A 22,884-nucleotide genomic window follows, 5' to 3' on the forward strand; every position below is an offset into this window, starting at 1 on the left:
GTGTATGCAAAAGTACAAATATCTGTGTATTTCATGAGGCAATACTCCTGAATACATTGCATACTCTTTTGTATCCCCTGCACTCTCCTTCCTTTGTTTTGTTGTTTTTACACTGATTAACCCACTGACAGTGGTACTGACAGAGTATAAATTTAATGGATAGCTATTTCAATGTAAGATCTGGGAGTAATAAGAAAGCAGAAGCTGATTCAAACTCTTTTGTAGAGTGTAATTAAAAGCAAAATGGTTTATTTTTTTTTAGATATAGTGGGAAACAACCACAGCCTTGTCATTTTTTCTGTATTTCCATAGGGGAATTTCACTTCACTTCATGTTCTGTTGACAATGAATGAATACATACACTTCCTTTACTAATGACAACAAACACTAGGATATAGGAAAGGAGAAACATTTACAATTTCTCAGACTAAAGTGGACAAAAATGGTTTAATTACATTTGAATTTTCATATAATTAAGGTTATGCTGCTTCATTGAGATTACAGTAGGCCCATAACCACAGTCCAAAATTTTTCCTCCCAGGTTTGTTTTATGATTGTGTGGTTTAGGTGGGTTTTTAGTTAGGACCTTGTTTTACTTTATAGGTTTAAGAGTGAGTTTATTTTAGGATTATGTTTAGGGGTTAGTGTGAGACACATATTTACATCTTGAGGGATGTTTGGTAAATAGGTAAATGTGGTAGCAGGCTATTGTTAGGGTTATCTAATAAATTATATAGGGTTATCTTTTATAATGATTGTAACTTGTATTTCTTTTGAGGTGTAAATTTTCTAGGGACTGAATTTCCAACATTTTAGAACTAAAAATAATGTGCTTAATTTAAATTCCTGAGGTCTGAAAAATTCAATGACTTAAAAGTTTTCTTAATTATTTTAACTGTTGCATTAGTTTTCTGAGGCACTAAGTTTAAAAATGCCATCCATTATTTCCCAGTCACCTAAGATTTTCCACAAAACACATAGAAAAAATATTAGAAATCAATGCTCCAATCACCAGTAAGAGTTTAATCCTTCTTCGTTTACATGGCTTATTCTATTAAAATTTTAGGAATAATCTCTGTTGTAAATTATTTTCAAGACGCACATCCAAATAGAATCAGTAAAAATTGAAAAATAGAATAAAAAAGTATTAAAACAGGTTTCTACACATGAATTTAAATGTGTTTGTGCTGTTGTTCAAAACTTCTATTGAAGCTTCTCCTTTTATGTTTTTTGTTTACAATTTCTCATTGCACCCCTCAGAAATAGTAATGAGCAATCATGCTAATGTCCCACCGCCCCTTGTACCTCATTTCTATTTCTTTGATATTCTGATAAAAATCGCTTACCTTGCTCCTCACTCACTGCACCCATGTCCAAAAAAGAGTAGAAGAAATGCAGCTTGAGGCTCATTGAACAACTCACTTCTTCTAGTTTTATCAACAAATTTTTAACAGTGGCCTCAAAGTTTAGGACCATATGGTTACCAAGGATATTGGTGACCACTTCCTTAAAAAAAAGCCAAGCTGGTTTTTCCTTTTTGTCCAATTTTATTTTAAACTGTGAAAACTTTGCATCTGACAATGTTGGAAACTTACAGCAGACTTTATGTTGAGCCCACCACTTGTCCTTATTTCCTCTAAATCTACCAAGTTTCACTCTAAAATTTTAATGTGAAATAAATTTAACAAACGGCCAAGACAGTTCCCCACAGTAGCAAAAACGGTAAAGTGAAGTGTGACAACCTTGTGTGGCCATATTCACAAGGTCCTGTGTCTTTTGTCTGGGGCCTTTATTTAGAAGTCTTTTTGAACATATCTCTCAATGATGGGGAATGCAGGACATCTGTCTCTTGGCACTAAAGCTGATTCGGAAGGTGAACAGGTTTAATAGCAAGAGCAAAGGACCTCTGGGCAAAAAAACTTGTTTCTGTTTCTGACAGCTACTTTAATGGACAAAAGTCAAAAGGGGGACAGAGAGCTATCAGTTGGCAGATTGACAGAGTTTTGCCATTCCTAAAGTCCGTAAGGCCACTTATTATAGGATGTATCATTGTCTTGGCACGTTGTCTTGGTGTCACCTTTGACTCGGCCCTCTCATTCACCCCCCATATTCAGAACATTTCCAGGTCCTGTCACTTTCACCTACGCAACATCTCCAAAATCCGCCCCTACCTGTCCCCTGAGGCAGGATCAGATATCTGGAGCTGTCTCGGTGAGTACTTTTTTAATTTACCGGTATGTATGCTATTATTTTCTTTTTCTCCTAGGTCTTATTTTCGGGGTAGGTCTTATATTAGGGCAGGTTTACAAAATAGTGCTAGGTCTTACTTTCGGGGTAGGTCTTATTTTCGGGGTAGGTCTTATATTAGGGCAGGTTTACAAAATAGTGCTAGGTCTTACTTTCGGGGTAGGTCTTATTTTCGGGGAAACAGGGTAATATGCTGTGTTAACATTTGTTGATGGTAAAATCATCTATTCTGCTTCCTGTATCACAAGAACTAGAGCCAATTCAATGAAACTGCTGTCATTTCTGGATTAAGCAGACCTGAAATACACAAAATATATTGAAAAATCATTGGCAAGTGAAAACATTTTTTTTTGTTGAGCTGTGTTATTATTAGCCAGTATTTTTATAGCGTGGACATATACAGAGCTTTACAAAGTCTATAGTCTTGTCACTAGCTGTGCCACAAAGGGGCTCACAATCTAATGCCCCTACCATAGTCATATTTCTTTAATACAGTCTAAGATCAATTTGGGGGAAGCTTATTAACCTAACTGCATGTGTTTGGAATGTGGGAGGAAACCCACACAAACAGGAGAACCTGCAAACTCCATGCAGATAGTGTCCTGGCTGAAATTTGAACCTGGGACCTAGCACTGCAAAGGCCATAGTGCTAACCTCTGAGCCACCATGCTGCCTTTTTAGTAACTGATTGTTAAGATCCAGCACCTGTGCAGCAACGTATCAAATTAAAAAATTGACTTTTATTAAACAATACAGAATTGAGGTGGATTTACCTGTTATTGCCTGCTGTAGCACCTATTAAGGATAGTTAACTATCTGATAATACGGCATATAAACCTTGGTTTTTCAAATCAAAACTTACAATATGGCATAATGGTGCCTCAAATTGAGAATAATGTAACAAAGACTATTTCTTGAAAATATAACACAGTTTCCTATTTTAATGTAATCCTCACACTATTTTTGTTCTGCTTATTCCCTCAGAAAGCCGGAGTGATAAAGCCAAGCGTTTGTTTAGACACTACACAGTTGGATCCTATGACAGCTTTGATGCTCCTAGGTAAGAGATTCTCACTTTTCTTTATGCTGGGTTCCATCTGTCTACAGACATCATAGCAGTGTACTAAGTCTTCAAGGACATTTGCGGGTGTGATTATTGCATGGAATGGTGCCAGGCACTTCAGGGTGGTCAGTAGAAATGGAAGGAAAATTAAAAACCAAACTTTAGAGAATCTCTAATAAAATGGGATGTATACTAAAATAGAAACATAAAGCTGTTTGAAGACTTGTTGGAGTAGTTAAAATACTAGGACCAAAACTCATGCCTGTCTTGCAAAAATGTTTCTTCTGAAAGAGGCAGTCAAAAAATGTGATGTCAGTCTGCCTTACGTCAAAAATGTCATGGCCAAAAGTGTAGGTGTTTGGTCATGTTTACTCTGATAAAAAAAGATAATCAATCTTCCCTTCAACCAGTTAATATGTGACCAAATGCTTAGGTTTTTCACCAAATAAAATAGACGGGAGCTTGGAGCAACATCTTCTTTTGAGCCCTTCCTTTTGTCTTTCCACCTCAATAAAACTGGTAAGAAAGCTTTAAATTAACTTTAAAATATAGGTTCACATTTGGATTTGAATTTATCATGTACATTTTCTCATGTTGGCCTCTACAGGCTTGGTAGTTGGAAAATCCTTAATATTAAGACTGTGTTAATTTTTGTCACTAGGAGGTGGGCACTGCTAGTTTTCTGAGCTGTTGTTTTAATGTTGAGTACAAGAAAACATCCTGATTTATTTCCTATTGTAATAAATCTTTACACTAGAGTTCCACTATCTAACCCTCCTCATGTAATCACTTACCTGAACCCCTAAGACAAGCCCTAAGTCTTTATTCTCCCCCACCCTAGCCTTAAAAACTTCAACTCAATGAGAATCTATAAAGCCATATCAAAATATTATACTGTGGTATATAACACTGCAGCTGTGCATTATCATGTATTGCATTCCCAAAACAGGGAAAAATGTGGTTTTGGCTGGTGTGTTGGTAGCCCATACTTAATGAATATTCTTCCTTAATGTCATGCATGTTAAAGCTGTGACAAATACTCGCTCCTGCTCACCCCAACTTCCCACCCTTTTCTAGCCTATCCTGCAAGATATTTATAGTTCTTGTGAAACAAGAAATACTCACCTAAACCCAGCATCCAGGTCCCTTGACAGCATCATTCCCACTCAGACTTTGTTTTTTTTTTATTGTAGCCTCAGCTGAAACTGTCTGGTGGGGAAGGAATCACTTGTGCAAGCCTAAGTTATTGAGCCTTGTAAACAGTGTTTTTTTCCCAATAAAGTAGCTATGGAGAGCCTGTGTTAAAGGGACAATACAGCTCAACTAATTGGCTGCATATAAAAATACATAATGCCTTGTCTTTGCAGTCAGCACCAAAATTCCCTGTGTCAGAGCCCAGAATGAATAGTAAATTCACCCTCACTGACATGAAACTATGCTCATGATTAGCATATCTAGTATGAGAGGGGGGTCCAATGCTCTGGTATTCCTGGACATACAAGGTATTTTGAGCAAGTAGTGATGGTGGAAGTAGCAGCAAGGTAAGCATGTTGAGTAAACATGTGAAAGCACTGGAGTGAAAAGGGTGACATAGACAATGTCACTTTTCCCCATAGGGTAACGGTATCAATTTAAACTACAACCTTAAAACCCTTACCAAAAACACAAAACTTAACCCCCTAATTTAATCCCTAACACTAAAATAATCCCTGTACTTACTTTATTTTGCATCAAGAACAGACTGCACCCTCTGCTAATTTAAATTGATAGAATTGAAATGCTGAACACCTTTGATCCAGGATGTTTTATTACTTTAGCCAATCTAGTGTTTAAAGGGAACGATTGTTTAGCTCTTGGTGGCTGTGAGTAGCCGATCATGCTTCCTCTCATCTTCTGTGCATTTGGCTCATGATATTAGTGACACACACTTGGCAGAACTTGGAATTCAGGTGCACTTTACTCATTGAAGAACTTCTTTGGCTCCAAGCCCAGTAGGGGCTTATACACAGATACTGACTCCAGTTCCCAAAGCTGCATTTTGCCTCTCTCTTAATCACATACTCCATTAATACTTTGGTTTGGGATTGAATTGGGGACCTTTGATGACCAATAGTGAGCGAGGGAGCAGAAAGAAGGGGGACCAATGTGCTGACATGATAAACTGAAGTTGTTTATTGTAAAATAGAATACCCCAGATTTTAGGGTTCCCACAGTATTCTGAAAAAAGATATGCATAGCCACCTCTAGGTGCTTACAAATATTACCTGATGTTAGTTATTATCTTAAAGCAAGACTAAACTTAAGATAAAAAAAACACCTTTAATCCTGCAGGTCCATCTATCTGTCTGGAGGTTTCTTCGTTTGGGTCCTGCGTCGTCCCAGTATCCGTCTTTGGCCCGGCACAGCGGAAGCGCCCAGCACCGATATCTTTTTCTCACTTTATCTGGGTTCTTCTTCCTGTGTCACCCTATCTCGCACTGCGCAGGCGCAAGATCAGGTGACATAGATGGGGAAAAAAAGATTGCCGATCTCACTGTGCATACGTGAGATCAGCAATTTTTTCTTCCAGTAATGAAAGGTCTCTTTCTGTGCATGCCCGAGATCAGGGCATACGTGGAAGGAGCAGCCAAGAGCCTCCCGGGATGCATTACGTAGGCAACCAAGACAGAAAGAGGATGTGCTGCACCTTTTTTTTTTTTTTTTTTAAATTTAAAAAAAAAAAAAAAAATAAGTACAATTTTTACTTTAAATAAAAGGGCTGTCTACCCTTTTATGTAAAGTAAGAATTTTGAGTTTAAGTCTGCCTTAACTTGAACCATGCTTTAAAAATCCAGGCTTTGAAGGGTTATTTTGCCTTCCTCTGGATCAACTATCTATATCTGTGATTTACGAATTCATATCCATATCTGTGATTTACCATTTATCTGTGATATGATTATTTCCCCAGTTGATGGCTATGTGTGACATGACAGCGTGTTTTGATAGGTAGATAGAACGGTAGTTAAACATGTTTTATGTTCTAATAATGCTGTACTGATGGCATTTTAGGGGGTGTTAGACACAAGTATCCCCCACTTCATCCCTCAACTACATTCTTGGTTTTCTGTACCATCCTATTCTAGAGAAATTGGGGTTCAAGGAAGGGAAATGGAGAGTTGTGTGTAACAGGTCAAGGGAGCATGTTTTGATAGGTATTGTTTTTTATGTTGTAATGATACCATAGTAATGAAATTTAAAGCCACAAATGTTAGCCACAAATGCCTCCCCACTTACACCTACATTTTCATGTGGTGACAGGACATGGGAAGCCAAACAAATGCCACCTCTCATTACTATGGCACCTTAGGCCTTGGCCTGGGTTGCCCTATTAGAAATCTGGCCCTGAATATAGGCATTCTCTTTTAGCTCTGTTTTGCTACACAGCTATTTTGCTTTACTACTCCTACTCACAATTTAAATCCAAGTCTTCTGACTTACCAAAAAAATGCATTCCCTCTTGTTTGTGTTATCTCAATAACTGATAAGCCGAGAGGTATATGTGAGTTTAAAGGAAAATATAGTTCTTCGTTCTCATGATTTACAAGGAATTTATACACATGCCAAGTGAAATGACCTATTTTTTATGGGTAGACCAACATGGAACATAGAAATCTCCTTTCTGTACTCTGAGCACCTTAAAGTTGCAATATCTGGTTTCTAAGGAAAAAATGCATGTTGCACATTCTGATTAGACATTGTCTGTAAGCAAGGCAAATAGCAAAGTGTTACTCATAGACGTCATTCACAATAATGTTTTGTATTTATCTCTGTGAGCTGATCCAGTTTAGTTTCTGCATGGTATTGAATGTTCATTTATTTTTTATTGTATTTTGCATTTTTAAATAAAATAGGCTTCCTAGCTGGTTCTTTATATTGAGCACCAAGAGGACAGGAACTGATCATCTGGTACCAGGATATGTCAGCTTAGGTGGGGGAGCTGTAAAGGCCATTCATTCAGTTTATTAAAGTCCATGCAGTGTTTAATTTAATTGACAATTAATAGCGCTAAATGGTTAAAAAAGAGAGGATGAGGACCTAAATTAGGTCTGGAGAGAAGGGTCCTTTGGTTCACAATATTAACAATATACATTTTAAAACTGACAAAAAGCCCTGTCAGATTCCAGTCATTGGTATGCAATTATTCAAATACTACCTACATCCCCTGGAGTAACAAATGTTGCAGAATGTGTAATGGTTTTATTGATTGATTCGGATTCTATCAATATGAACTCATGTGGTGGTTTGTTATTCTTTGAAATACTAATGACTGGAATCTGATTGTTGTCTTCTCAATGGAATGAGATGCAATTAAAACTTTTCCTTTTTACAATTTTGAAATGTATAACATACGTAATTGTAAATTGTATGAACCCAATTTCCAGATAAACCCAATTAAGGTTTGTCTGATCCTCTATTTTTTTGTACTGCTACAAGGGGTTGGTTTCTCTTTTCCCATTCTTCACTTATTTATTTTACCAGAGTTAAATTGTTTCCTATATTAATCAGGGACTTTAGAAGTAATGTTTACTTCATGTGAGCACTTGGATTATCTCTCAGAAACTCGATGTCTCCCCTTTTCACACAAGATAGTAATGCTGATGTCGGTCTATCTCAAAGTTGGTCTTTCCAATTGTTTGTTTATTCTATATTGCTACGTCATAAAACAGAATTGCTGTTAACAGGTTTGTATGTGACCCCAATATAAACTAATTAAGGATAATTCAAATATTATGACCTGCAAATATAAAATTGAAATGACCTTGTAAGAATTTTACTCAACACCTTAACTAGTTCTCTTTGATGCTGATGAATCCTAAACAGCCCAACTTGTGATATCAATTAGAGGGCTAAATATGCCAAAAATGCGTACAAAGATTGTTAAGAACATCTTAGAATTGTCTTAAAATACCTCCCATGAAAACAAAACATCAGATAGCAATTTGACCTGTATAAATAGAGTTCCCATTTCCTCTATGTGTTCCAGTCTCTTTATTAAAATCGTTTTGTATTTACCACCTCTTTTATTTTTCCAGCCTGGGTGTAAAGTAGCTGTAGCCATCTTTTTCAGAAGCAAGCAATAATCAAACCCATACTGTGAAGCATTAATAGAGTCACTTATACCAAGCCCCGAGGAGGGAGGTAGCAGAGAGAACTGAACAAACAAGAGGTTAAATTAAAATAGGAACGTGGGAGGGTAAAATAGAGAACGCCAGAGCACTAGCCTTGAGTGCAGGATTACATTTATACATATTTTTCAATGTGTGGCTTGCTGGTATTTTTGGACTTGCATTGTGTATCATGAAATGATATTGACAGATTAGATTGTCAGTGCTAGCTGTAACCTCAAGAGGGCATCTTTGTATGTATTTTTTTTTGTATTTCTAAATAATTAGTATCCATAAACAGAACACCCCCACATAAACATTAGTCGCTTAAAATATTATCATTGTTTGAGTTTGAGCTAATTTCTTTCTAATCTGAAGCTAATCCTCCTAAATAATGTGATTATATATATATATATATATATATATATATATTTATTTATTTATATAACAGGGCTGCAGTGAGGCAAATCTACAGATTATTATGTGTATATATATATATATATATATATATATATATATATTTATATATATATATTCTTTATACTACTTTACATGCTCTGTACCCCGAAGTACTTGGTATTTCTTTTTGTTCCAAGTATTTAAATAATGCAGTTGGAAAGCATGTTTATGCAGTGGGTAATGGAGATATGACATTGCAGATGACAGGCAAAGCACAGGTCAATCTTCAAGCAGGCCTATAATCAAATTTTTAACATAGAATAAAAGGGTGGCTACCCCTTTTAAATTATTATTTTATTTATATGATTATTTTTTATGATTATTTTCTAAATACTATTTTTTACAGTTTTTGTTGGTAAAGACTAAAGAGGAAACCCACAATATATGATATGTGATTTGGGCTGTACCTCCTGCTTATGCCCCATATCAGGCATGCGTCATCAGAGGCTTTCCTATGTAAGGGAGATTGACACTTTTTTCTACATTTTCAGGAAGACACATCAACTAATCTGATTTATATGTTTTCAAACATAAAAACACCAAAATGTTTAGTTATTGAAATTTGGGTAATCCTTTTTTTAGACTATAACTGCACTAAAAAGTTAAATCCAAGAAGAGCATGTTTAAAGTATAACTCCAGGCAAATACCTTTTAGTTGTGGATGAAGTAAGAGAAAAACTCTGTCAAGCTTTTATTGTTGTCTCTTTCCCCATTGGGAAGAGTCCCCCCCCCCCCCCCCGGGTTCATGTATTTGTACTGGTGACTGTTTGCATTTGCCATCTTTTTTTTTTTTTTTATAGTTGACACAAACTTTACAGTTGTGCCCAAAACCAAAATGAAGGAAAAATATTTAATTGGGGACACATGTTGCAAGGTCATCTGTCCAAGACGGGATTCTCCCTTACGTTATGATATGCTTCCTGCTGTGATATTGAGTCAGGAAATTAAAAGAAACTTGCTCAGTGGAACATGGAAAGCAAAGAATAAACTGGCAAGGGAAGTAAAACACATTCATATTCCTTTCAAAGCTAAACAAAATATAGAGTTTTAGTTTGACAAACACTTAACATTCTGAACATTTCCTCTGGGGAAAAAAATAAACTAAGGTTATGACCCAATTAGACAGGAGCAAGTTCAATGAAACTGAAAACAGCATTACAAATATCTAAGCCTGGTAATCCTGCAATCTATTAGCATGATTTGATTTGCATTCGATTTTTGTTTAAGTACCTGAATATTATATCAGTTTTCATTAAAAAAAAATCTGTAGACACTCTAACAGACTGCAGGCTTAGCTTTCTAAGTAAAAAATAAAGAATAAAGGAAACTGCTCAGACACAGAGCAGATAATTCATGTGAAAATTATGTAAAAAAAAAAAAAACAGCTAACAGTTTCAGAAGCCTGAGCTGAAAATTTTAATTGTAACTTTTTCGTATGTGGCTGTGACGAGGGGGCTAGAGTTTGCTGTAAGCCTTTGCACCCTGCATCTTTTGTGGGGGCTGAGGCATTGTACAGTTTTTCTTTTTTTTATGCTCCTGTGCAGTTACTTGCATGCTGACAGAATTCTTTATATAGAAAGATGCCAGTATGCCTTTTCTTGGGAGGGGTAAAGAGTCAGGTGTTCCTATGCTCTGGAAGTGTATTTTTATGGGGGCAGATTTAGGAAGTGTGTTTAGTTTATATTAATCCATTGGTAGTAGTGAATTTTATATCTGACGTGACTTTATTATTATTTTATGTTGGAAATCTAGAAAGAAAATCTATTTTAAAGAGACACAATGAGGCCTGGACACAAGAATTCTAATAAAAATGTTATACTTTATTTGGCTGAAAGGACAAATCTGGAGCTCAGACTAAAAGTTTAGAGTTTCCACAACGTCTGACCATTGGTGCCTCTCAAAATGGCCTGTTTTATGCTGCTGCAAAAAATTCAACACAAAATCCCTGAACAGCACATAAATTAAACAGTTACTTCAGTTTTTTTTCCTATTTTAAAATAATAAAAAACAATGTTTCATATGATGGCCATAGAGTCTGGTCAGAGTCCAATGCCTAAAAATAAACAGAATCCAGAAATCTATTAACTCCAGATACAACCTCTGGTGCATTTTGATGCAGAAAAGGCCAGTGTAACCTAGAATGTATGCAATTTTTCTCATGATCCACTGTACACTAGAAATCAATCTGTAAAAGGAATGACAGCGACAGGTTGTACTGTTTTGCACACAGTTGTTATCTTGATATGTTTTAGGCACTGGAGAATGCAGGAGATGATAAGCACTTATACAGGGAGAACAGTGAGAACTCCAAAACTATGTTCATAGCCCAGGTAACTAGCTGCAGACAGGAAGCTAGTAAGTATAGTAAATTGCTAGACTGTACACCCCTAGGTAGTGTATTCTCCATCCTGGAACACCCTTTGTCTGATTTTTTTAAAGCTTTCCAAGACTGGAGAAGATAGGCTATCATAGGAGAACCTGGGTAAGCTGAATCTGGTCCAGCCCATACCATTTGCCAACTAAAAGCAAATTATGTTTAAGAAATCCATTCCAGGTTTGCTCCATCACAAAGGTTCTCCTATAATAGTTTATATTCTTCAGTCTTGTACAGCTTTAAAAAAAACAGGTCCGGTGTGACCAATATATGTACTCTCAGTAGTAAAAAGATTTGGCCTGGGGTTCCATTTTGAGCTGCAGCACTTACCTGGTACTTGAAATGCTGGTTTAGGCAAACACTTGAATACATGTTTAGTGTTTAAAGCCATCTTTTTGGATCAAATTCGATGACAAACGACTCTCATCTTTGTAGAATTCAACAAATAATTGACAAATGTTTTTAATCCTGGACCAAAGGACTCGGTCAGTACATCAATTCATATTCTGAACTCCAGGCAGCTTTAAAAAGCACAGTTTAATGCTGCTTTTTGTTCCTAATATCCCAAATTTGACTTTTGGTTTCCAACTTTTTAAATTCCTGTACAACAGAGCTCAGACTTGGAGAACCACAAATAGAACAATAAGCCAATTAGTTGGGATGCAGCGCACTGGTAACCAGAAACATGGTGACTGGAGGAAATAACAGAGACAAAGCTAGAGATAAGTTCATCGGTCTGAATAATTTTTCATTACCAGTTAATTGACAGTATTGGTGGCTAAATGTATACAGTTCCTTAAATACGAACAAAAGTTGTTCATTCAAGAAACTAGAATGACCATCTACAAAGCCACTGAAATTTCGAAAAACTTTTTTTCAGCTGATATTTTTTTAATATTTTTTTTTAAGTTTCATACATTATTCTAAATCATAGACTTTATCATAAAGTAACGAAAAATGATAGCATTATGTACATTAATGAGCTGAGATTTTTTTTTTTTTTTCCCTTTTTTTTTATTTTTTTTTTTCCCTTTCGCAGGTATGTCTATCTCACTTTTTATACTGCAATGTTTAGTCTTTTGTAAATTGGTTTAAAAGTAAAAACAATTTTCAGAAAAACTGAGCCAAGTGTGGTGATATGAAAAGCAATTAATTCGCTGGCCATTAGAAGATGACCTCATACTGCATTCATTCATAATGAGCAGAAGATACATATATATGTGCGCAGGTTTAAAGCACAGCAGGCAAGCGACAGGTATTGTGGCTCTTCCTAAAAGACTGCATGTGCCAGTAATGGGCTGAGAAAGGGAGCAGCTTTTAATTACACTCTCCACTGCTCTTGCATGAAATCTATTGATGGCAGCAAACCACCGGCCTGTTCAGCTTTACACTGTAGAAGTAAACCTATTGTTAACCTCCTCTGTTCCAAAAACCCCACAGTACTTTGGAGGGCAGTTTATTGTGTCCCTCTGTGTTACCTTTCTGAGTATAAAGAGTTGGAAACATGCGTGCTGACAACCCTGTTTAACAGTGATTCTGTTTTAGGTAATCAGATTGATTCTTGAGTCAGTCAAATGTCTAAAATGCCAGAATTCACCTTTCTAAAAGAATAGGTAGAGAAATATAAACTAATATGGATATACTAGATAAAAAACACAAGACCAACCAATTCCTTTTCTTAAAATTCAAATTCACACTGGTTTAAACATAAAATCTTTCTGTCCTCACTTAGGACATTAATACATGTTCCTCTACTTATAATAATGCATGATCTGCAGACTTCCTCCCCAAAGGCTCTGCTATTAATAAATGGTTTTCTGATGATGTTGATTTGAGTTGTATGCTTGTGGAAACTGATGTGGAGTCTCTTTATTCTTTAATTCCCCCAGGAAGTGGGTGTTCATGTGTCCCTACTTTTTTGTGAAAGCGTATCCTTGGAGAGAGCCCACGATATGTGGCTCATTGTCAAAAAGTTTGGTCTCAGTCGGAGAAATATTGATAGGGTCCTTTTGTTTGATCAAATGATTGAAAAAGTAGTATGTCTATACCATTATTTAATATAATGAATGCATCAAGGCAATGCCTCAGCTTAAATTAATGCCACATCTTAAGTATATTATTTATTAAACAAACAAGAAAACAAGACTTTTAAGGCAGTAAATATATCTACGCATATAAAAAAGTGTTAGGGAGCTTTATTACCGTGTTTCCCCGAGGATAAGGCATCCCCATCAAATAAGCCACCGCCCGATTTTTGCTCAAACAATTACAATAAAGCACCACCGCAAATAAGACATCCTCCGATACCTGATACTGTGTGCCTCTGTGTGACTCCTTGATGCTGGCTGCAGTGCAGAGTGAAACTGAAAGTAACTTCAAAGGACAAGCAAGCTGCTGATCCCTGCCCTAACAGAGTCTGTTACCTGGCGAGTCAGTGATCAGAAGAGGACAATGAATGGCACAGAGTGATTAGAAGGGGACAATCAATGGCACATACGGTAGTGATCAGAAGGGGACAATGAATGGCACATGAGTGATCAGAAGGGGACAATCAATGGCACATGAGTGATCATGAGTGATTTTCAACAATAAATGTGTACTGTAGTCTTCTTCATGGAAAAATAAGACATCCCCCTAAAAATAAGACCTAGGGCATATTTTGGCATTTCAAAAAATATAAGACAGTGTCTTATCATAGGGGAAACAGGGTAGTTTATAAAATCACCATATATTAAAAGTAACTTTTAATAAGAAGTGAGAAGTGACTTCAGATCACTTTTCACAGCATTAGAACAATCTCAAATCACTATTTACAACTTGATGCATTTCGCACCCATAAAGGTTGCTTCTTCAGGAGTAAGATTTGAGATCTACAAAGGATACAAATAAACATAAAGATATAAATGTTTAATCTATACATCATTATTCTATACATTTTTTATACATAAATCATAACACTACTTTAAGAGGAGAAACTCCCTGAGAATGGATGCCCATGTGCTGCCATCCCAGATTGACATTCTCTCTCAGCTTAAGCAAGTGGAGGCCACAAAAAAAAAGCGTCAGAGAAGGGAACAATCCAACCAGAGTGGATCCCATATATTGAAGATCCTGTGGGTTTACGATATCCCTAATGTAAAGTGGATTCGTGTGTAAAAAGCTTTATGACACATACTTTAGTAAATGGGAATCTGATTCATTGTCCTATAACATTCAATAAAAAAGTGATAAAAAATAGACAGAAAGAGGCACTGTTTTTTTATCACTTTTTATTTAACCTAATCTAGGCATGGCACAATTAATTAGTTTAGAACCACATTAGTGTGAAAAAAAACAAACCTCTTGTATTCAATAAAAATAGTAATTCTCTGAGGATACGTAGAAGTGTAATTTGCTCAGGGTGCAGCCTTGATAAACTACACTTTTAGACAGCAGATCCATCTTGGTGTAATTGCAAAAGCATACCTGAAATGTGATATGAAAAAATAAATATGAATGCTGATACTAGGTGCAATTCAAGGATTTGCTCTATAAAGTATTAGGTGACTTCCAATATTTTACAATATAAAGTATATCCCTTTAATGATTGTTGGACTTGATATCTATTTAATTGATATTGATATTTCAGCCTCTTCAAAAATATGCTGTTTGACTCCCTTTACAATCTGCTATGTAGATATGGATGAGGAATATATTCACAGAAATGACAAATGTGGTAATATGCTTTGCCGAATTGAATGTAACTCCTAAATTTCTTTACTGGTTTCCTGCTGCATTTGACTAGTGCTTCGAATTGAACTAAACCCACTTTGGGTGTTGTGGGTATTAATTTTTTTTTTTGTATTTATTTAGCTAATTTTTATGTAGTGTTGATATGTAGGTTTGGTGTTTGTGTGGGGGGGTAATTAGAAAACGTATTTTTGGTTTATTAGGGGAGGGGGTTGTGAAGCATGTTTTTAATGTGATTTCCAATCCCCATTGATTTATGTAGGTGGCTTATTCTAGACCTTACACCTAAATGTCATTTTTTGGGATGTGTTATTTATTTAAAGCACATTTCCCATATTTGCACAATAACTGTCATGATGTAAAGTGTATGTGAGGTCAATTCTTTCCATTTTGGATAAGGTATGGGAGAGTTCGAACCCCTGTCATGTTCTATTGCTGTCTTTGCTCCCACTGTCAGTGAGAGGAAAATCCAAAATCTTTGTGTTGTTACTGGAACAAGAATAGAAGGGAAATTTTTCAATGTAGATTTTGTTCTGTGATAACAGCTTCAATGAGGATGTACTCCCACTGTCCTGGTATATTTGGTATAAACAAATATTGTTTTAATAGGATGTAAAATGAATTTAATCTAAAAAAGGTAACATCTTCTGTTTCTATGTCTTTGTGTACAGTTCCCTTTGGTTGCAGGCCTAAATTGCCAACTCTATAATAACAAAAACAAAACTGTATATCTAGTTTCAATCCCTTTTAAAGTTGGGAAGTATGGAACCAGAAAAAAAGTTTTTTTGGTAAAACAAAGTTAAATGCAATTTAGAAGTGTAGAAAAGCAAAGGCTAGACAAAGCTTAACTGATACATAAGGTGTGTCAAAACAAAAGCTAGACAGCTGATGTATAAAATGTGGTCATGGTGTGCGTTCAGCAGATGACGCAAAGGTAATGAGGGCATGGTCCGACGCGTTTCGCCGGGAGACTTATTCAGAGGTTAATGAGACAAAAAACAATGTAGGATGTGTTCAGGGGGCGGTTAAGGATGTGAAAGGTAGACTTAGGTGAAAGAAGGAAAACAGTAGGTTACCCAGTTATTAATGGAAGTAGTACCAGGTGGTAGCTGTAATAAGAATCTTCATGGGGGACAGAAATAAGGTCCTTGGGGAGTCCCTCTTTGTCAAAATCACCCTTTTTTCTGGTTCCAAACCTTAGTAGGGTATGAAACTAGATATACAATTTTTATCTTCTGTATCTAGTTAAAAAGATTTTTTATGATGGAGATATAAAACAAAACTGCTGCAAGTGTAAAAGTATACCTTTCCTGTATCTTACATTCTCCACTCTACTGTTTCTCACGCTAATTTAGAATGTTATTTAGCCTTTTTATTAGGTACATCTGTTCAACTGAATAGTGGTACCCAATCCCATTTCATATCTGCTGAAGTTCAAACTGAACATCAGAATTGGGTAGAAAGATATCTTAAGTGACTTTGAACATGGTTCATAGAACGTGCCATGGTTGTTGGTGCCAGGCGGGCTGGTTGGAGTATTTCAAACACTGATCTGCTGGGATTTTCATGCACAACCATTTTTAGGGAAAAAGGGAAAGTATCCCGTGAGTGGTAGGTCCCTTGCCTTACTGATGCAATAGTTCAGAGAAGAATGGCCAGACTCATTTAGGCTTATAGACAGGCTACAGCAACTTGCCTGCGGCGTCCTCCAGCGATGCCCGGCATCTGCGTACCCCGCGTGTGAATGTTGGGGAACGCAAGGCCAGGGGAAGCAGGTACTGGCTGGGCCGGGCAGTGTGAGCGTGCGGCTGGAGGGCGGGATCTGGCAGGAAATTTAAAAGAATAGGTGTTTTTAAATGTACCATTTTGATATTTAAAAATACTTATTATTCAGACCCCTAGGGAGGTTAAATAATGATTTGTTACAACTGGTGTATGCAAATGAGCATCTCTGAACACAACACATTAAACCTTGAAGCAGATGGAGTATGACAGAAGGAGGCCACTTCAAGTGCCATACCAGAACAGGCACCTGAGGATACAGTTTGCAAGGGCTTACCAAAATTGCAGTTTTGTATACTGAAAAAACAGTGCTGCGACGACATTCCAATGGTAGGGTCGGAATTTGGCATGAGCAACATGAAAGCATGGATCCATCCTGCCTTCTATCAATGTTTCAGGCTAGTGGTGGAGTAAAGGTGTAGCGAATATTTTCTTAGCCCTTTCTTAGCAACTGAGCATTGTTTAAATGCCACAGTCTGCCTTAGTATTGTTGTTGACCATGTCCTGCCCTTTATGACAACAGTGTACCTGTCTTCTGATGGTTACATAATGTGTAACAAAGCCAAATCTTTTCAAACTGGTTTCTTGAGTTTGACAATTAGTTTACTGTACTTAAGTGACCTCCACAGTCACTTGATCTGAGTCCTATGGAGCACCTTTGGGATGTGGTAGAAAGGGAGATTTGTATAATGGACGTGCAGTCGAAAAATCTGCAGCAGCTGTGTGATACTATCATGTCATTTTGAACCAAATCCCCTGAGAATTGTTTTTAGCCCCTTGTTGAATCTTTGCCATAAAGGGTTTTAGAAATACTGAGCAAGGTTATACCTAAATAAGTTTCTGGTGACTTAAGGGTCTGAAATCTAAAACATAGATTAAGTTGTGGGCCAAACTTTTTCTTAAGATACATAGTCTTATACATAGAAGGACATGCATAGTCCTTCTTCACCCTGAGAAACCATATCTCACACCATTTTCCTGCATTAGTCATACTTTGAAAAAAAGAACATGCTTGTCTTTGTGAAGCATGAACATATATTCGCTTTCCCATCTTTCATTAAATTGTCTCCTTTCTGCGTCAACTTTTCTTTTGTTGGACATTTTGGAGTGATTGTTTTTTTTTTCTTAGCAGCTTTATTTGAGGTAGGTGTACCTGACCTATCCTGGCCTTGGCCTGTCTATGTGAGGGCAATGGAGCCACTGACTGCGCTGAGGTGGAGGCCTGTGTGTCTGAGTCTGGAGACATTGCTAATTTAGCATCCCACTGAGATTCCATACCTGGAGCAGCAGCAGCATACTACTGGCAGCAGGATTGAAACTCACAGTGGTGCTTAGTGTTAAGTCTCGATAGGAGTGTGAAGAAGCACCTGGGGCCCTTCTTCCTGCAGCGCGGTCAGGCACTTGTGTGGACTGGCCTGCTTCAATCTAGCTTTCTAGGACTGGGTACTCCTGCCTGCTAATGTCAGGTGCTTGGATGTGGCACAGCCACCGCGGACCACAACGGCCAGACGAGCCAGATTCGGCCCTTGTGTTTGACACCTGTGATTTAGATTCTCTCCCTGGTTCCCCCAGTGACACTGTTATTTCATATATATTCTCTTAGGTTACAGGGGTGTTGGAACTTGGATAAAGGTGGCCATCCCTTCCCCTCCTACAAGCAAAGTATCTAATTCTCGCAAATTGTCTGCTACGTTATTTAGATGCGCCTTACATAGCAACACTCTTTTTCCAAATACTTCAAAAACTCTCAGTAGAATGTTTTATGATTGACCAGTTACAAACAAACTGTATATTCTTTTTAAGGGTTTTCCTTTTAATATTTGAGTATATATTTAAGCTTTGGAGCAAAAGCTGCTTTATGGGTAACATTGTAAATACGAAAACCCTTTAAATTCCATGTTTAAGGGATGCTTTAAAGTTGTACTTTTTAATACAAAACAATTTTACAGACATGCATACTAGGGGTCAAGAAGTCGAGGACAGGAGTGCCCCCCCAGCACTATTTCTTGTGCCATATCAGGCCACACGTATTTTAACTTGTCCTCCAATGTTGACAGGCAAAGCCCTTCTTTCCACATCTGGGGGGTTTATGGTGAAAGTCCCCCTAAATAGGGGCTGATTAGTTATCTTACCCCTAGAAGGAAAATAGGAACTGGGGTACATAACTACCACAGCCATTCCCTACAAAGAGTTAAATATAGATATAGACAATAAATACAAACACTAGCAAAAATGTTCTTTTAATAAACAAAGCCACAAGCACATACTTGCAGATTTGAAATATAAATTTTATTTCTTTTCAGTGCAGTATAGAATCTCCAAAACAACTATTTGGAACACACTGACCCCTTGTATATTTTACCCAGGCCTTCACTGTAAGAATCCCGCCCACACCTGAGAACCAAATGTGAGGGATTAGCATCGAACGCATCCCTTGCATAGAGGTAATCCCAACTCCAATCAGGTTTAAAGGGCCATTAGAAAATAACAAAAAAAATCACCCTTATGACTCTCTCTGACACACTCTCTTCTTTGACTTCCTTAGTTCCCCCAGCACACAGGCTTCACATAGTCTTTTATCCTGAGCCCCTTGGCTTGGGGTCCAACTCCACTCTGAAATGAATGATCCCTTATATTACCGTTTGGCCCATTCATTCTATCTAATACATTCATGTCTTGTTACCAAAAGCTGAAAATCTGCAGCACAACTACTGCAATAATTAACCCCATGCTTCATTTCATTTTCATTTCAAAATAAAAGAATACCAGCAGCTATTACTGTATTTTCAGTATTGAACACGAACCGACTCCCTCACTGCCAAGTGCCTGCTTCCCCAGGCCTTTTTGCAAAACTAGTTTGCCTTTTTTGCAATAGTGAAAACTTCCAAAGTTAGCCTCCTAAAGACTTCTTTAAAGCTTGCTGAGAAATGTTACATGATCAAGTTTACCCATCACTTATCAGTAGGAGAGAAGAAGCATCATTGTACCATCTCAAACAACCAAACCAGTGGTTCAAGGGTCTTAGCACTTCCAATGTGATACAATTTGGCACCTGGGGAGACATCCCAGCACATGGAGTGAAACAGACCTATTTGAGTATTTGAGTATAATTAATGTTTGGAGGTATTGGAAAAAATCAATCTGAATTTTTAACTTTAATACAAATAGGGAAAAAGTTCAGGACTGTTTTCATACACCTGCTCTGCCGGTTTGACTCCATTAGGGGACCTATCATCATCAGAACATGCGGCAGTGAATGCTTCTAATGTTTTTATAGGTGTATTCTATTCAATTTTGATGCCAGTCCTATAAATATATATCTATTTAAACATTTGAATAAATTATATTTTTATTAAAATGATGGAAGATGTAATTTAATAAATGTTGCCTCCAAAGCCTATTTAGGAATGATAACAATATTGCACAGAGCTATTACACCTAACATTGGCTAAATGATAACATCTATCAGATTTTTATCTTTGAGTCTACATAATTTCCAAGCTCTGATAAAGGAGACATATAGGAGCCTCTCAAATTACATGAGCTGTTTTGTTTTACAATAATATGGAATAATTAAACAAAAACAACAACTTGGGGGTCTATTTATAAATTATTCCTCCAGTCAATTCCTCTGAAATTCACTGACAGATAGGTCATATCTCTCTACTCTTGTACTTTCAGTTCCTAATAAAATAATGACTCGTTCTGCCATCTAGTGGCCAATTGTCAAACGTACACAGCTGTCACAATAGGAAATAAACGAATATTATGAGCCAATTGAGTGTAATGTAATTTTAAGAATGTAGGGTCTAGTGCCCCATATTCACAAATGAATTGCAAAATGGTGTAAAAGATGGCATGGGTGTTAAAATGTGGTGACATTCGTTTAACAGTATTCAGGACTGCACAGTTCTGGTGGAATAAGAGAACCTGTAATATTATATGATTGTCCAGAAGACTGCAATATTTAGGATTTGCATACCTTTTAAAAAAGTCATAAAGAGCTGTGGGAGATGGATACTACAATGTTATTTGTGTCTTGGATTTTGTTAGAAAACAAATAATGAGCACACGGGCGGTTTGCCAAAATATCCGTTTTAGGCAGTAAGAAACAGACTTGTATTTTCTGAATAACTACAAAGAGCTTTTATTCACTCTGAATGCACTAAAGAAAAGGTAATTGTTTCACCAACAGTACTGGTAGATTCCAGCTGTACCAATATGGACTTGCACTGAGTAGGTCTGTTTTAGTTAGAATGCAGACAATATTGTGTGCTCTGAGACCAAAGCCATAAAGGTCACTCATGCCGTATTAGTTCGTAGAATTGTGTCTGGCTGACCACCAGGTTATCACAATATAAGCTACATTCTTATTCATCTCCCAAATTTAAAAAAGTTAATAGGTTAACTGACTCTTTCACCCAGAAGTTTTCTGATTTTTTTTCAGAATATAAGCAAAGTAACGAGGATATGTGGTTTAATTTAATACAGTATATCATTATTACAGAGTGGCAGGCTTAAAGCTAGACCCCTCTTCTACAGTGAGTCTCTGACCTATTGGGCTTGTTGATAATCAAAGTGTACAATGTACATTATCCAGCCACTTCAGAATAAGAAACGTCTTTTCTGGTTTGTGAGAATATGATTATATGGTTGTGTAGGTAAATAATTGTATTTGCCATAAAGTAAATCTGTAACGTGACTATAAACAGTAAACTAAAGGGAAGGTGGCTATTCCGCATCATAAGGTACCGATGTATTTAATGTAGATATAGCTTCATTAAACATCCAATATCCATGCTTCCAGATATGTCTATGCTATAAGGCAGTATTCAGTGCCTGGGAGACATAGAAGGCAAGACTATTTTTTTTTATTATGTGTTTATTATATAAGCCATGTATAGGACTATAAAATATTGACTTGTCATGTTGACCTGTTTGTGTGATATTTGATGGTGTCTGTAAGCTTGTTACTTACTGAATATGGTCACACTACAAGTTTAGGTTAAGAGTTTTAGAGATGAGAGTTAGAATTAAAGCTTATCTCCAGACTTCCCTTCAGTCTTGCACATCTCCACTCCTGTATAGACATTGCTTACTTTGATTTCACTGCATACTGTGAGGCTGGAGAGGATACACTTTCATCAGTAGAGCTGGGTGATACAGCAAACCTGGAATAGATTTCCTAAAAGTAAATTTGCTATTGTTAGCAAATGTTTTCAATCCTGCACCAGATCCATTCTAGGTTTGCTAGATCAGTGGTCGCCAACCTTTTGGACGTCAACCACCACTAAATTTACGTACTCTGGACTGTGCATGTGCGGGCAGCCGTGTGTCACTTAAAGGGGTAAAAACGTCCCCCAGAATGACGTCATGATGCCAGAACCTGCCTACTTTCCTATCGTAGGTTTGAGCCTGTCCAGAGACACAACCCGCCCACTACCCTAAACCTTCGCCTTACCCTGCTGAGGGGCGCACGGTCCAGAGCCGCGAACCACCAAAATTTATTGTTTGAGGTTGGCGACCGATGTGCTAGATCACCCAGCTTCACTGATGAAAGTGTATGCTCTCCAGCATTGGAAAGCTTTAATAATTCAAACCCAATGCATGTTAGATGCTGCAACATCTCAGATAGAGCTGGTGTTGTTTTCTGGCTAGAAGACACCCAGCATTATTTAGCTCTTTATTTTCCAACCTTGGCCAATGCCTTTCATTCATTGAATCGTATTTCTTTCATGTCCGCATTATCTAGGGCAGCTTGCATAAGGCAGGGTGCTGTGATGCTTTCAGGAACCTATGTACAACACCCTGCCAGCCCTCACCACCAGCCATGATTTGCTGGCATTGCATAGAGAAGAGAAGTTGTATCCTCTGTCTTACTAAGTATCTTGGTTGTCAGGAAATAGAGCACTGACATCCTCAATATCTGGCCTGGAAATGGGAAGAAGTGCCTGGCTCACCCATTCCTTCCAGGACACTCCTGGATCCCAAATAAAGAGCTGCAAATCTGCAGCAATGCAGTTATTCGTGGCAATATCCAGGCCCTGTAATCGCTTTTTCAGGCAAGTGTTAAATGATGCCAAAAA

General features: G+C 37.2%; 1 protein-coding gene across 1 annotated transcript in view; it reads left to right on the forward strand.

The window, feature by feature from the left end:
• SHANK1 (SH3 and multiple ankyrin repeat domains 1) overlaps positions 1-22,884 on the forward strand; it is a 168,087-nt gene that overhangs the window by 62,641 nt on the left and 82,562 nt on the right. Inside the window, exon 13 of the mRNA XM_072425275.1 lies at positions 3,232-3,307. Within this exon, the coding sequence (XP_072281376.1) occupies positions 3,232-3,307 (76 nt within the window). The remainder of the gene's footprint in view (positions 1-3,231; positions 3,308-22,884) is intronic.

Source organism: Pyxicephalus adspersus, chromosome 11, assembly GCF_032062135.1.
Source record: "Pyxicephalus adspersus chromosome 11, UCB_Pads_2.0, whole genome shotgun sequence".
NCBI lineage: Eukaryota > Metazoa > Chordata > Amphibia > Anura > Pyxicephalidae > Pyxicephalus > Pyxicephalus adspersus.